The sequence below is a fragment of the Orcinus orca genome, chromosome 16 (genome assembly GCF_937001465.1).
Source record: "Orcinus orca chromosome 16, mOrcOrc1.1, whole genome shotgun sequence".
In the NCBI taxonomy this organism is placed as follows: Eukaryota; Metazoa; Chordata; class Mammalia; order Artiodactyla; family Delphinidae; genus Orcinus; species Orcinus orca.
Genome location: NC_064574.1, coordinates 17,244,978 through 17,260,621, shown reverse-complemented (window position 1 = coordinate 17,260,621; position 15,644 = coordinate 17,244,978). Strand labels below are relative to the sequence as shown.

The 15,644-nt window shown below is 42.9% G+C and overlaps 1 protein-coding gene across 3 annotated transcripts in view; it reads left to right on the top strand.

Moving 5' to 3' along the window:
* The first annotated feature begins 994 nt into the window (after positions 1–994).
* IFT52 (intraflagellar transport 52) overlaps positions 995–15,644 on the top strand; it is a 32,826-nt gene continuing 18,176 nt past the window's right edge. The window contains exons 1-7 of one of the 3 annotated variants that reach the window (XM_033433761.2): positions 996–1,148; positions 4,169–4,293; positions 4,966–5,053; positions 9,484–9,613; positions 9,907–9,982; positions 11,036–11,107; positions 15,203–15,329. In XM_033433761.2, the coding sequence (XP_033289652.1) occupies positions 1,128–1,148; positions 4,169–4,293; positions 4,966–5,053; positions 9,484–9,613; positions 9,907–9,982; positions 11,036–11,107; positions 15,203–15,329 (639 nt within the window). In that variant the 5' untranslated portion in view covers positions 996–1,127. Of the gene's footprint in view, positions 1,149–4,168; positions 4,294–4,965; positions 5,054–9,483; positions 9,614–9,906; positions 9,983–11,035; positions 11,108–15,202; positions 15,330–15,644 lie in introns of those variants that run through there. The other 2 variants (XM_049698707.1, XM_033433762.2) reach the window with 2 other exon arrangements.

Below are 15,644 nucleotides of genomic sequence, written 5' to 3'. Positions count from 1 at the left end.
CCTAAAACTCCGACTACTCTGTACCCAATGAAGACTGTAACAAAAATTCTAAAGTCTCTGCTCACATCGGTTTGAGCCAGCGAGACAGCTGCATTGCACACACGTCCACGCTCCCTCAGGGCAGGCACTGAGCCCTCCCCTGGTGAGAAGGGTTGCCTGTTTGTGGTTATCGGCGTCTTGTTTCTCATTTTCACGGCGACAACAGGGCAAACCATACTTGGCGATGGCTCTTCCGCATAAGCAGTTCCTTCTGCCCAAATGCCCTTCCCCAACCCTTGCCTTAATGAACCATTCTTCTCTCACTTTTCTGCTCAACGGGGACCCCTGTCTGCCCAGCTTCGGCCTCTCACAGCTCCCTTAAAACAGTTTATATTTTTATTTTTTGGTAGAATCTGGTCAGGTCTAACTCGCCGCCAGGGGATGCCCAGAGGCTGGTTCACCTGGGCGTGGCACTGTTGCGCTCAGAGATGCGGGGCTAATCAAACAGAAAGAATTATCTCATATTCCCATCCTCACCACTACACCTGCCCACCCTCCTCCTGGAGGGCCTCCCCGGCCTCCCAGGGCGCTGAAACCCTCCTATAACGCGCGCAGTGCCTCGAGTCCCGCGTTTTAAAAAGGGCGACAGCGACCCACAACCGCAGCCGCAGCCTCAGCCGCAAAGCCCCGCCCCGCATCGGGCCACCGCTCTGCGCCTGCGCCCTTGGGGTCAAGGCTGGGCCTTCCGCAAGCTCCGTCGGAAGCCTCCACTAGTCTCCTCCCTTAGGGTGGGACGAAGTTTGGGCCCTTGTGCCTATCATTTTTATCAGGCTTTAATGAGACTGGGTATTAAAGGAGAAAATGAAATGAGTTTATCTTTGGCCTAAAGTTAATCCACATTCTATTTGGATTTACCCCTCATCTAAAATAATGGTACAGTCCCACATTAGTCCCGCCCCTGCCCCCACCCATACATCTCCCTCCTCGCTAGCAAGGTAAATCGGCCTCTTCCGTCCTGTCGTCATCACGTCGCTCCGGAGGTAGTTCCACGCTCGGGTCCACGCCCTTCCAACGCGCAGCTTCACCTGCGCAGTTGCTAAGCGGCCTTGGATACCTGGCCGCGGGATGCTGGGCGGCGTCAGGTGAAGATGGTGGTCACTGGGCCTCAGGTAAGACGGACTCCGACCGTGGTGGGCCGGCCGAGGTGTTGGGAATTGGCGAGGGCCTCGCCGGACTGTCCTCGAGGCCGCTGGGCCCGTCTTAGAGAAAATCGAGGTCCGCTAGGGTAAAGTAAAAGTGGGGGGGGGCGCAGATATAGGCCCAGATCCCAGACCTCAGACTGGGCTCGAATCTAACTCGCCTTCGGCTGGGAGATGTTTAGTCATCCTGCTCAGTATGAAAGAGCATTGGACAAGAAACCATAATGTGACATCTTAGTTCTATCCCCTTTTTCTAGGAATCCTGCTCTTAGGAATCTGTCCTATGGCAAAAATAATTAATGGCAGAAGCAGAAATATGTACATTTCAGTAGGATCTACGATGGCAAAAAATTGAAAAGATGCTCATGAAGATTGAGTTTATTATGGCATAACCACGCAACCACTAATCTAATCAGAAGGCAGAATACAATGTTGTATGTACACACTGTGAAAATAAGCATAGGCATGGATGGAATGGAACATGAAAAGATAGCTGTGGTGGGATCATGGGGGGATTTTTTTTTTTTAAGTGACAAAATGATTTTAAAGTTCAGCCTAAAAAATAAATATGTGGGACTAACGAGAAAAATTCTAAAACTTAAGAGTAATAAGAGAGATTAGCTCGTATCAGCACCACCAAGTATTATAACATACATATTATAAACCTGTAGTAATTAAAATAGTATGGGGCTTCCCTGGTGGCGCAGTGGTTGAGAGTCCGCCTGCTGATGCAGGGGACACAGGTTCGTGCCCCAGTCCGGGAAGATCCCACCTGCCGCGGAGTGGCTGGGCCTGTGAGCCATGGCCGCTGAGCCTGCGCGTCCGGAGCCTGTGCTCTGCAATGGGAGAGGCCACAACAGTGAGAGGCACGCATACTGCAAAAAAAAAAAACCCCAAAACAACAACAACAAAAAATAAATAAATAAATAAAATAAAATAAAATAGTATGGAACTGGGCAGGATCTTACAGGCAGATAGAATATATAGAATTCATGATAAAATTCAGTTTTTAGGGATTTATTATATAGGCAAGGTGGTATTTTAAATTAGCATAGAAGGGATGGATTGGTGTCAGGCAGCTTGCTAGTAATTAAAACAATAACAAAATTAAAGCATCAAAATAAAGTCCAAATGGACTAAAATTTAAGTCTTAAAAATTTTGACATCATAAAAGTACTAGGAGAAAGCATTGTTGGATGTATTTATAATCTTAGCATGGTAAAAACTCTTCTAAAGGGCTTCCCTGGTGGCTCAGTGGTTAAGAACCTGCCTGCCAATGCAGGGGATACAGGTTCAAGCCCTGGTCCGGGAAGATCCCACATGCCATGGAGCAACTAAGCCCATGCGCCACAATTACTGAGCTCATGTGCTGCAACTAGTGAAGCCCACGCACCTAGAGCCCGTGCTCTGCAACAAGAGAAGCCACCGCAATGAGAAGCTGGCGCACTGCAACGAAGAGTAGCCCCCATTTGCCGCAGCTAGAGGAAGCCCGCGTGCAGCAACGAAGGCCCAATGCAGCCAAAAATAAATAAATAAATTAATTAATTAAAAAATAAAAACCCTTCTAAATATGTCATGCAATCCAGAAGCCAGAAAGGAAAAGATTAATGCTTTTGACTCTATAAAATTTTAAACTTTCTGTGTGGCCTGCAAAATTCAAGCAAACTAAACCAAAAAAACTACCAGCAGCTAAGTCTAAAGACAAATAAACTTATGGAAGTCTTTATTTAATGATCAATTAGAAAAATTTTAAACCCAATAGCAGAGTATATGAACAAGAAAATCAGAAGAAATACAAGTGGCCAATATAAACAGTGAAAGATGGCCATCTTACTAATTTCAAAGTGCAAATTAAAATAATAAGGATTTTTTTTTGCCTGTCTTATTAGCAAAGATTAAAAAAATTAAAAATAAGATTGTGTGGAAACAAATATATTAGCGTTAGTGGAAGTAAAAATTAGTACAATATTTTGGAGGGCAATTTGGAAATAATTTACTTAGCTATTCAACAGGTAGGAATTTATTCTATAGATATGCAAAGTGCACAAAAACATCATGTTCAAAGATGATGTTTGTAGTATTCTTTTACTAGCAAAAATTTTGGGGAAAAAACATGTCAATCAGTATATGAGTGGTTACATAAATTTCAGTACATCCACAAAATGGAATGCTGTGCAGCAGTTAAAAAAAAAGTGGTAGATCCATATATAGTGACATGGAAAGATGTGAAAGATACAGGTTAGGTGAAAAAAGTGTGTTGCAGAATAGTGCATATGGTCCTATTTAGTAAATAAAACTAAGTTACCATATGTATAAAGAGAATTTAGAAAACTATACCCCACACTTAACAATAGTTAGCAGTGAGGAATCAGGTTGGAAACATGGTTCCCCACACTGTAGTGTGATGGCAGGGCAGGGCCATGGAAGTGGGCTGATGGGAAGCCCAGGGTTTGCCTTGGGTTTCTGCAGCCATGATTTCAGCCTTTGAATTGTAGGGAAATTGTAGCTAAGTTGCAGCTGTGTACCTTTTTTAAAAATAGATTTATTTAATTAATTAATTTGTTTGTTTAATTTTTGGCTCCGTTGGGTCTTCGTTGCTGCGCGCGGGCTTCCTCTAGTTGCGGCAAGTAGGGGCTACTCTTCATTGCGGTGCGCCGGTTTCTCATTGCGGTGGCTTCTCTTTTTGTGGAGCACGGGCTCTAGGCGCGTGCGCTTCAGTAGTTGTGGCTCGCAGGCTCTAGAGCACAGGCTCAGTAGTTGTGGTGCACAGGCTTAGTGCACAACTGGGAAGATCTGTGGGATCTTCCCAGACCAGGGCTTGAACCCGTGTTCCCTGCGTTGGCAGGCGGATTCTTAACCACTGTGCCACCAGGGAAGCCCACTTTTCTTAATGAATTATAAGAAGTAGACTATTGGTTCCTTTTAGGGTCTTTCTTTTGGAATATTGTTTATTGTTTCCCTTTTCTCTGATCCCTTCTTTTTTCCATAAGGTGACCATGGAGAAAGAGCTTCGGAGCACCATTCTTTTCAATGCATACAAAAAGGAAGTATTTACCACCAGCAATGGCTATAAATCCATGCAGAAAAGACTTCGGAGTAATTGGAAGATTCAGAGGTGACCGAGTGAATTGTTTTCCCTTCTAAGTGATAATAACAGCCTGCTTATAACACTGAAAAGTCTTTATTTTCTTATGTAAAATAGATTGTTTAGGTGGGAGGAATTCCATTTAAAGGTCGTTCAGAAAAAAATAAATGATTATTAAAACATATCTTTCAAAACTTGGCAATTAGCATATTACTAAGTGGTCCCCCCAAATCACAAATCAAGTAATTATTCCAGTTATACATATGCAAGTTTTTAAGAGGTTAGAGGCTTTCCCCATATTTTAACTTGGGTCAGTACTTTAGTTTAGGGACAGGAAAAATGAAAGTATCTGTGTGTGTGTGTGTATGTATGTGTGGTTTTTCTTAATGGGTAAAGGATGTGTAATCATACAAGCTAATGGTAGAGCTGATTGAATTAGTAGTTGGAGGACTTCTTTATGCTCTAGTGTGGTTTAATTTGGACACCTTGGCTTATAGGTAGTGCTTGAGCACAGGCTGATGACTGGGGCAGACCTATTAGAGGGGATTCTCACTTTGGGAGAGAGGCTGGACCAGGTACCTCTAAATCCCTTCATTTCTGTGCCTCTGTAGCCTCTGATTCCATACAGTCTAGATGCTAAAATAGCTCATAAATTGGTTTAAATAATGGATCTAACACTTGCTTTTAAAATCGTATTTCTAGCTTAAAAGATGAAATTACATCTGAGAAGCTAACTGGGGTGAAGCTGTGGATTACAGCGGGGCCAAGGGAAAAATTTACTGCAGCTGAGGTAAGAAATATCCATAAAGAAGAAATGTAGTGAGATAGTTAGGAGCGTGGGCTCTGAAATCCCGGGCTTAAATCCCTCTTCACCACTTGACTGCCTTAAGGTGGTCACTTCGTCTCTTTCTTCATCATAGAGTTGTTGTGATGATTAACTGAGTTAATGCATGATAAGTGCCAGACACATAGTGCAGGCTAACTCAATATTAACCATACTTCTTTGCCATGTTTTTGCTTTAAAAATAGGAAAATTCCATTTAAAATTAAGCTGTTTTTTATTCTGTTTCATGGACAAAGAATCGTTAAGTGTAAAACCCAAACAAAAATAACAAGTGTTGGGCTTCCCTGATGGCACAGTGGCTGAGAGTCCGCCTGCCGATGCAGGGGACACGGGTTTGTGCCCCGGTCCGGGAAGATCCCACATGCTGCGGAGCGGCTCCGCAACGGAAGAGGCCACAACAGTGAGAGGCCCGTGTACCACAAAAATAATAATAAATAAATAACAAGTATTGGCAAAGATGTGGAGAAATGGGAACCCTTGTGCACTATTGGTGGAAAGGTAAAATGGTGCAGCCACTATGGAAAACAGTATGGCGGTTCCTCAAAAAATTAATAATAGAATTATATGATCCAGCAATCCCACTTCTGGATATATATATTCAAAAGAATGGAAAGCAGCGTCTCAAAGAGGTGTTTGTACACCCATGTTCATCACAGCATTATTCACAGTAGCCAAAAGGTGGAAGCAACGCAGGTGTCCACCAACAGATGGTAAATAAAATGGGATCAATACATCAATGAATTATTACTCAGTCTTAAGAAAGAAGGCAGTTCCGGTACTTGCCGCGACATGCATGAATCTTGAGGACATTATGCTAACTGAAATAAGCCAGTTACAAAAGGGCAAACGCTGTATGGTACCATTCATATAGTGTACCTAGAGTAATCAAATTCATAGAAAGTTGAAGTGGTAGTTGCCAGGACCTAGAGGGAGGAGGGAGACGGAGTTATTTTGTAATGGGTATGAAGGTTTTGTTTTGCAAGGTGAAGAGTTCTGTAGATTGTTTGTACAACATTTTGAATGTATTTAACTTTACTGAACTGTACACTTAAAAGTAGTTAAGAGGGGAGATTGTATATTATGTATATTTTACCACAGTTAAAAAAGCAAAAAACCCAGAACATAGCAAGAGCCTTTCTCACAGAGACTTGGAAGTGCTTGGTGTTCAGGGAGGGTTGTGGGGAGGAGGGAGGGAGTAGAGGCAGGGCGGGGCCGGTGTGGTCCTTAGACTTAGGTGTCCAAGGTCTCCTTCTCTTACTTTGGGTGAGGCCACGGGGAGGGGTCCACAGGGGAGCATTCCTGTTGTCCTTTTTTTTTTAGATATTGGGGGTAGGAGTTTATTAATTAATTTATTTATTTTTGCTGCGTTGGGTCTTCATTTCTGTGTGAGGGCTTTCTCTAGTTGTGGCAAGCGGGGGCCACTCTTCATTGCGGTCCGCGGGCCTCTCACTATCGCGGCCTCTCTTGTTGCTGAGCACAGGCTCCAGACGCCCAGGCTCAGTAGTTACGGCTCACAGGCCTAGTTGCTCCGCGGCATGCGGGATCTTCCCAGACCAGGGCTCGAACCCATGTCCCCTGCATTAGCAGGCAGATTCTCAACCACTGCGCCACCAGGGAAGCCCCTGTCGTCCTTTTTTTTCTCAACCTGACTGCAAGGCCACCCTCTCATCTGGGAGGGGCATGGAGGGAGACATAACTATTTAATCAGGTTAATTGAGAGGAGGAGCAGGGATTATCATCGGGAATGTGGAGGTGACCAGCCACTCCTACCCCATGAGACCCCTCGGAAAGTACACACAGCGGGCAGTGGCCTGCAAAGGAATACTGTTGGGCTTTGGTCCCACACTCTGATAGTTTCTCTTCCACCTCCCTTCTCCAGCTAGGGAGGAAAGAGAGGTGTCCCCGTCTGGGCCAAGGAGCAAGCAGCCTCAGGAAAGCCGGGGCATCCAGAGAGAGGGCCAGAGACCCATGCCTGGGCCTTCTTCCAAGAGGAGATGAGCGCCAGGCCAAACCTTTTTTCAGGCTTTCAGGGATGGGAAGCAGTGGCTTCCAAAAGACAAGGGTCCCTGGAGCGGCAGATTTTGTTCTTTGGAACTTTAGCCTAATGTTCGGTCACCAGACCAGACCAGCCCCTGGCACCATGTTTTCTCTTTAGAGTTGGAGTGAGGCGGGAAGGAAAGGGAGAAAAGCGTTTAGCTTCTGCCTAAGAACCAACATCCTCTTGTGTTTTTATGCTTCCACTGGGCTGATTGTAGTGGTCAGCAGAGGTCTTCATCCAGGGCAGAGATCACCGCTTTCCTGGTCATCGTTGCTGGTCTCTGAGGACTCGTAAAGGTTCAATTCACACCTCAAGGGCTATGTGATCCCCCTTTGATGTTGTCCTCCAGAAACTTCTGTGACAGAACAGACATCATATGTCTGACATTAGATGCAAGAATCAAGCTAGAGGCGAGGCTGAATTCAGAGTCTTCCCGTTTCCCACCTCACCTCCACTGGCTCATCACACTCGCTTAGTGGTGGTATTCAGTTATCTCCAGCAGCCCACGCCATGCTTCCCAACCCCGTCAGATCAAGGGCCACCTTATTACAAATGCCCCTTTATCATACTGAATTGAAAAGCATAGATAATATAACTCATCACCATTTTAAAAAAAAGTTGATGCTCTAACTGTATTAAAGGGAGATGATTTATTAAAAAAATATGAATTTCAAATTGTAAATGTATGGGCATATATACTCTAGAAGAATATGTATGTTTTAGTATGTTAATCCTTGAACTTACATACAGTTAGAACACTTCTTTACATTTGCCATTTTGAAACAAAGGCTAAATGTAAATCTAAGTATACAGAATCACCGTGAATGGGACAGCCTGTTGTGTGGAGTCCAGAGTCAGTGAAGTTTTGTCTCATTTGGGAGCAAGCCATCTTGGCGATGTTAACTGTTGCACTGTATTTTCTATATTTAGGGGATTGGGGGAGAGAAGCAAATCCAGGTTGTGTGCAAGAGGAAGAGGGCCGTGCTGTAGCAGAGCTGCTTTGGGACAGTGGTTTCCCAAGTGGGATGCGTGTGATGAACCACTGGGGTGCCAGAAGGAAATTATTCATATCTTTATCATCCTTAAAAATGTCCTTTTGGGGAGTTTTTGTTTTGTTTTTGGCCACGCCGCGCGGCTTGCAAGATCTTAGTTCCCCAACCAGGGATTAAACCCGGGCCCTCGGCAGTGAAAGCGCAGAGTCCTAACCACTGGACTGCCAGGGAATTCCCTGGGGAGAGTATTTTGTAATGATATAAATATACATACTTTCTATACATATTGGAGCGCACATTCAAATTTTTTCCTGATGGGGTGCTTGAAGAAAGTTGAGAGACTGTTGGTCTAGACCGCCCACCCCAGGTGTTCTTAGGCTAGGTCAACAAAATCAGCCCTAGATTTTCTTCTCTCCCCAGCTTTGTGAAAGCAAGAGAGCTTTCCAAGAGATAGGTAGACAGCATGCCTTTCTTATGCGGTTTGATCAGTCAGTGACTTGAACAGAATTTGTCCCTGAGAGATGGTATGAAATGCCTTTATCCTGATATCCTTGGCTGGCAGTGAGGAAAAGTATGATCTCTATCAATAGTTTTCAAACAGGGATGGCTTTGCTCACTCCACACCCCGTCCCCCAACCCCAGGGGACATTTGGCAACATCTGGAGACATTTTTGATTGTCCGGAGAGGGTAGGTACAACTAGCATCTAGTAGGTAAAGACCAGGGATGCTGCTGATTGGTGGAGACCTGTGAGCTTCCTTTAGCTAATAGTTTTCCACTTTTAGTTTGCTGTTCCGATAGTCAACTTGGAAAATGTCATTTCAGTTTGAGTATTTTGGAACTTTATACTAAAGACAAGTGTGGAAATCCTACACAGAGAGTAAATTTTATATTATCTTAATATAGATTTACATTTAAGTGCCTTTATAGATTTGAAGTTGTTTCTTTTTCATCTAGTTAAGGTCTTTTTTTTTTTTTTTTGGCTGTGTTGGGTCTTCGTTGCTGCGTGCAAGCTTTCTCTAGTTGCAGCAGGCGGGGGCTGCTCTTCATTGCGGTGCACAGGCTTCTCATTGTGGTGGCTTCTCTTGTTGCAGAGCACAGGCTCTAGGGCACACGGGCTTCAGTAGTTGTGGCGTGTGGGCTCAGTAGTTGTGGCGCATGGGCTTAGTTGCTCCATGGCATGTGGGATCTTCTCGGACCAGGGCTCGAACCCGTGTCCCCTGCATTGGCAGGCGGATTCTTAACCACTCTGCCACCAGGGAAGTCCCTAGTTAAGGTCTTATTCATAGTAGTTTGGATAAAAGTCTTCAAGGTATATTCATAGATTGTTTCTTTTTCTTTGTGTAGTTTGAAGTCCTGAAGAAGTACCTTGATGGCGGTGGAGATATCCTTGTAATGCTAGGAGAGGGTGGGGAATCCAGATTTGACACCAACATTAACTTTCTCCTAGAAGAATATGGAATCATGGTTAATAACGGTAATTATTATTGTTGTTTTAATAGAGGCAGTAATTTCCTGTTTATTATTTATATCGTAGTCCTCTGGGCCTAACAGTACAATGCAAAAAGCCCTGGGCTGTGAGGGTGCATGGTCCAGGATTCTGGCCTCACCGGCAGTCTGAATTTTCTAGTGCTAGGCTTCTTCCATTTATAAAATGAGAGAGATTGGAATATAGTTCCAGGATTCCTTTCAGGTCAAAATTTGTATGTGTCTATAATATCAAACTTACTTCTAATCTAAGAAACGCCTTCCTCTCTTTTTCCCTTAAAGATGCTGTGGTTAGAAATGTATATTATAAGTATTTCCATCCTAAAGAAGCTCTAGTTTCCAATGGAGTCTTGAATAGGTAAGCTAACAGAAGTGACTTTGCCAATGACTCTCCCCTTTCCTACATGACTCTTCCCTTCTCCTCTCACACATTCTTTTCTCTGGCCCTTTTTCCTTTCTTGCCTTTTCTAAAAATTTTATTATATCATAGTTTATTTTATTATATTACTTCTCATCCATCAAATTGCATTCCTCCCATCTTTTGAAACCTTACTCCACATCACCTTTTTGATGATTAGAATATATTCAGTTGCAAGTAAAGAAAACCCTATTTGGATGGGATTAAACAATACAGAGACTTTATTGATTCATGTCATTGAAAAGTCGAGAACTAGGGCAGGCTTTGGGTATGGATTGACTGTAATATTCATAAGGTCATCAGGGCTCCAGTTCCATTTCTCTGCAGTTCTCTTGGCTCTGCTCTCCTGTTGTGGGGGAGCTGACTAGTTTTAACAGTTCCCAAATTTGTATCCTCATGCCACACCATTTAAGGCAAGAGCATATGCCTTGGTTCCAGCATTCCCAGCAATAGTAGACCTGGGGTTTGCTGTGACAGAAGGCATAGAATGCCCTGGTGGCACAGTTATGTCATATTCTCCACCCCTGGAACCTAGGATGAAGTCAGTTTTTTCTCATCCATTGGATCCTAAAACATAAATTAAGAGCTTTGAGAAAGTGAGAAATGAATGCATGAGGGGGCAACAACAGGGGCCTTCTGGGAGCTTTTCCCTATATTCCAAATGATTCATTCCACACTTGAACTTGCCAGGTACTCTGCTCGGTCTGAAGATAGAGAGTCTAGAACACAGGACTAGAATGCGGGTCTAGTACATATATGGACCTTTCCCTCAGGACTCAAGAAAGAGGAACTGATTCTTATATTTTCATGTTCACTTTTGCAGGCTTCCCAAAAGAGCTGTAGGTGTGTAGGAGTACCTTTATTTGATTTTTAAGAATGGTATTTTGAACAAGTCTGCACAGTACTTGTATCTAATTCATAGTTACTATTAATGAATGGATTGTGAAATTCCTAAATTTTTTTGTTTACTAGATTTTAATTTTTTTCTTCAAGGGAAATTAGCCGAGCTGCAGGGAAGGCAGTGCCTGGGATCATTGAAGAGGAGAGCAGTGGAAACAATGCCCAGTGAGTGTTTTCTGAGGCCACCTGAAGAGGACGTATTTGCCATTTGAAGAGTTTTCTTTTTCAAAGTGAAGCATTTTCATTTCTGATTACAAAAGTAATTCTCACCAAAAACCAGATTGATCAGTTCAAAAGGAAGAAAATAGAAGTCCTCCGGCGTAAATCCATGCCCGTCTCCCCAAAGATAATCCTTCTTAACAGTATTTAGATTTTTTTCGGGAATTCCCTGGCGGTCCAGCGGTTAGGACTCTGTGCTTCCACTGCAGGGGGCATGGGTTCAATCCCTGGTCAGGGAACTAAGATCCTGCATGCCGCACTGTGTGGCCAAAAAAAAAAAAGGTATTCAGATTTTTTTATTTTTTTCATATATAAAAATAGAGTTAGGTACTTTATCCTTTTTATGACTGGATTAAACTGGATGTATCCTAATCTACTCAATCTCCTATTATTGAACATTTAGGTAGTTTATAATATTTTGGTTTAATAATACCACCTAACATTCATTGAGCACTTACTGTGTCACAGGCATGTATTATTACCTCATTTAATCCTCACAACAACCTATAAGGTTGTTGACAAGATAACAGTTTAATTGCCCAAGCTCACTTGACTAGTAAGTGTCAGAACTGAGTTTCAAACCTAGGCAGTCTGCTCTAGGGCCTGTACTCTTAACTTCTTTTCCTTACTGTTATTATAAACAGTTTTATATTATCATAAATAACAAAGCACAAAGTAAATGTCTTCGTATGTACAATTTGTGCACTTAATGCTAATATCTTAGTAGGCCAGATTCTTAGCATTACCAAATGTGATGCATTGCCAAGTCACCCTCCAGGCTTTTGTAACATTTACAGTCCCTGTGAACGTGCCCCTTTTCCCTCTCTTGCCAGCATGGAATATTCTGTTGAAAATGATACCACTTTATTTTAACTTGCAATTCTTTTTTCTTTTTTTTAATAAATTTATTTACTTTTATTTATTTTATTTTTGGCTGCGTTGGGTCTTCGTTGCTGTTCGTGGGCTTTCTTTAGTTGCGGAGAGCGGGGGGCTACTCTCCGTTGCGGTGCGCGGGCTTCTCATTGCGGTGGCTTCTCTTGTTGGGAGCACAGGCTCTAGGCACGTGGGCTCTAGAGCGCAGGCTCAGTAGTTGTGGTGAACGGGATTAGTTGCTCCGCGGTATGTGGGATCTTCCTGGGCCAGGGCTCGAACCCATGTCCCCTGCGTTGGCAGGCGGATTCTTAACCACTGCGCCACCAGGGAAGCCCCAATTCTTTGATTATTATGAATGGGATGACTTTTAAAGTGTACTGGCTGATCGTATTTATTCTGTGAACTTCCTGCTCACTGCTTTTTTGCCTGTTTTTCTATTAATGGTTTGTCTTTTCTTATTCAATTATAAGACCTCCATGTGTTGCAAATGTTTTTCCCAGTTTACCTTTTCACTTTGGGGTATTTTGCCCCATAGAAGTTGAATGTTTTTATATAATTAAAGCATATTACAAAGCTCTAGTAGTTAGAATAATGTGATACTAATACAGAAATAGTGAAAAATAAATTAAAAAATTAGAATCAGATCCAAAATATGTGGAAGGTAGGGGTTATTAGTTTATAGTTAAAGTGACATTTCAAATTATTGGGGAATGAATGGTATAATTTTTTTTTTTTTTTTTTTTTTTGCGGTATGCGGGCCTCTCACTGTGTGGCCTCTCCCGTTGTGGAGCACAGGCTCCAGACGCACAGGCTCAGTGGCCATGGCTCATGGGCCTAGCCGCTCCGCGGCATGTGGGATCGTCCCGGACTGGGGCACAAACCCATGTCCCCTGCATTGGCAGGCGGACTCTCAACCACTGTGCCACCGGGGAAGCCCTGGTATAATTTTGGCTAATCATTTGGAAAAACATTTCCATTTTCATGCCACGCCCCAAAATATATTTCAGATGGATTAAATCTTTAAATATTAAAAATGAAACCATAAAAAGCACTAAAAGAAACTATAGGTGAATGTTTTGTAATCTTAGAGTACAAAAGACCTTTCTTAGTATGAAACCAAGGTAAAGTCATAAAGAGGAAAATGTATAGCAACATATATCATAAGTTGACATTTTTGACATTCAAGAATCACAATCTGATTCTTGGTGAATAAGTGAAAGAACTGTGGACTTGGAGTTAGAAGGATTTAGAAGTTCCTGACTTCATGCCTTACTTGCAGCGTGACCCAGGGCAAACTAACTCTTAGCTTCAGTTGCCATATCTGTGTAATGGGGACAGTATTAATCTTACAAAGTTCTTGGGAAACTCCAGTGTGGCAGTACGTGTGGAAGTGCTCTGTAAGATAGAGGGCGTTGTACCTTACCTGTGATGTGACCATCATTACTTCCTCAGTAGTTGTCGTGAAGGGCAGATGGCAGGTTGTTAATTTCCTGGGTCATCCTGGAAGCAGCACAGTGTCTTGGGAGACTTTGAGGTGGGATAAGCAGTCCTGCTTTGTGCTTTGAAATATCTTGACCTAATGGAGTCTCAAGCTCTCATTTAGCCCCATTTTTTATCATGTCCCTTTTTCCCTCTCTTACTCAGCCGTAGCCGCACTGACTTTGTTCTGATTCCTTAAGTATGCCAAGCTCTGTCTCAGCTTAGGGCCTTCACATACCTGCTCCCTCTTCCAGGAATATACTCTCCCAGCTAATCTTACTCATTCACACTTGGTTAGAAAAACTCCTGTATTTGTTTTGGGGGTGGGTGTTTAACCTTATGCTTAAAGTCTTATCAAAATGTCAGTCTGATTGATTTCTTAGTAATAATGAAAGAAATAGAGGAGTGTAAATAATAGCTTGACAATTTCTGTCATATAATCATTCTACCTTCCTCCTTAAGAATGATCTCCCTTGAGTGCATTTGGGGAAGGTGTGGGGAAGAATGTGCCCTGACACCCACAGAACTATTTCTCCCACTTACCTTGAGTGCATTTGGGGAAGGTGTGGGGAAGAATGTGCCCTGACACCCACAGAACTATTTCTCCCACTTACCTTTTCTTCCTCCTTGGTAACTGCTCATTTTTCTCTGTTCTTGTCCTGGAAATCATGGGCTGCACCCCCCTTACTGGGATACTACTGGGGTAGGAGCGGAAGGAGGAGAATGGGGAACATGGGGCAGGTACCACTTCTCAACCACGATGAGACACAGAAGTCATAGCGGTAGGTGAGACTTTACTGAAGGGATGGGGAAAACTAACACTGGAAGGAAATAATTTAAAACTTAAGCTAAAAAGAATGGTCTAAGAGAAAGGAAAATTAAAATCTTCATAAGGAACTCTTCATGGATATTCCCTCTGCCCATTCCCCCTCCCCCCTGCCCCGGTTTCCAGTTGTATGCTTTGGTTTTAAGATTCTCGTTTCTTTCCTTTCTGAGGACACTTCCTTCAAACAAATACCTTTGCAGAGCTCCATTTTTCTTTCACTAAAACCCTAGCCCCTCCTGCAGGGGTTGACCTCCTCTAGGTCTGCACCCCACCCTTATCCCCTCCATCCCACACCCTTTCTAGGAGTACATTGCCCCAAGTACTGATTCACTCAAGACACTCGCAGTCTTTGCTAGGACAGTGGAGAGTAGATGAGGGACTCCAGAGCAGGTCTGTGTAAAAGTGTCCAGTGTGGGATAAATATATGCCTCTATTGATATAAGCACTCAACAGGTAGCATACCCTTCTGATGACAGATACTCATTCTTAGAGATAACATCAGTCAAATTTATAAGGGAGAGGAAAGTATTTACATCTAAGACATTGTTACACAGAGCAGGCTCATGTATGGCTCTGGTTCAGTTCTTAGATGAGGCCCCCTCTTCTTCCTCTTCCTCCGTTGGGGCTACTTTAGTTCTTCCAGTTACAGTCATTTACACGTACAATTGTAAATTGTTAATTTATACTCACATTTCTTAAAATGCTTTATTAAACCTGTAGCTAGAGTGATACTAATTTTAACAAACCAAAGCTTATAGAATATTTTCTGTTTGTTTGTGACTTGCTCAAGAAACACTGAGATTACCTTCAAAAAATTTTTATTCATTAAAAAAAAACCTTGAATATTTCTTTATTTCTTTCAGGGCTCTCACCTTTGTCTATCCTTTTGGTGCCACATTGAGTGTCATGAAACCAGCAGTGGCTGTTCTGTCCACAGGCTCTGTCTGTTTCCCACTTAACAGACCCATCCTGGCTTTCTATCACTCGAAGGTACAGCCTTTCTTAGATAAGGGTGGATGTGTAATTTTTATTACTGAAATAGGAAGAACTACTTTAGTTTCCATGGGGTTTCATATATTTTCTCTTTTTTTTTTTGGCTGTGCCACTATGTGGGATCTTAGTTCCCTGAACAGGGATTGAACTCATGCCCCCTGCAGTGGAAGCTTGGAGTTCTAACCACTGGACCACCAGGGAACTCCCATATTTTCTCATTGGTCTTCACAATAGTCCTGTGAAGTAGGATTTCAATGAACTACCTTTTACTTATGGGGAAACAGTGGATTGTCCAGTCATTGATGGAATCAA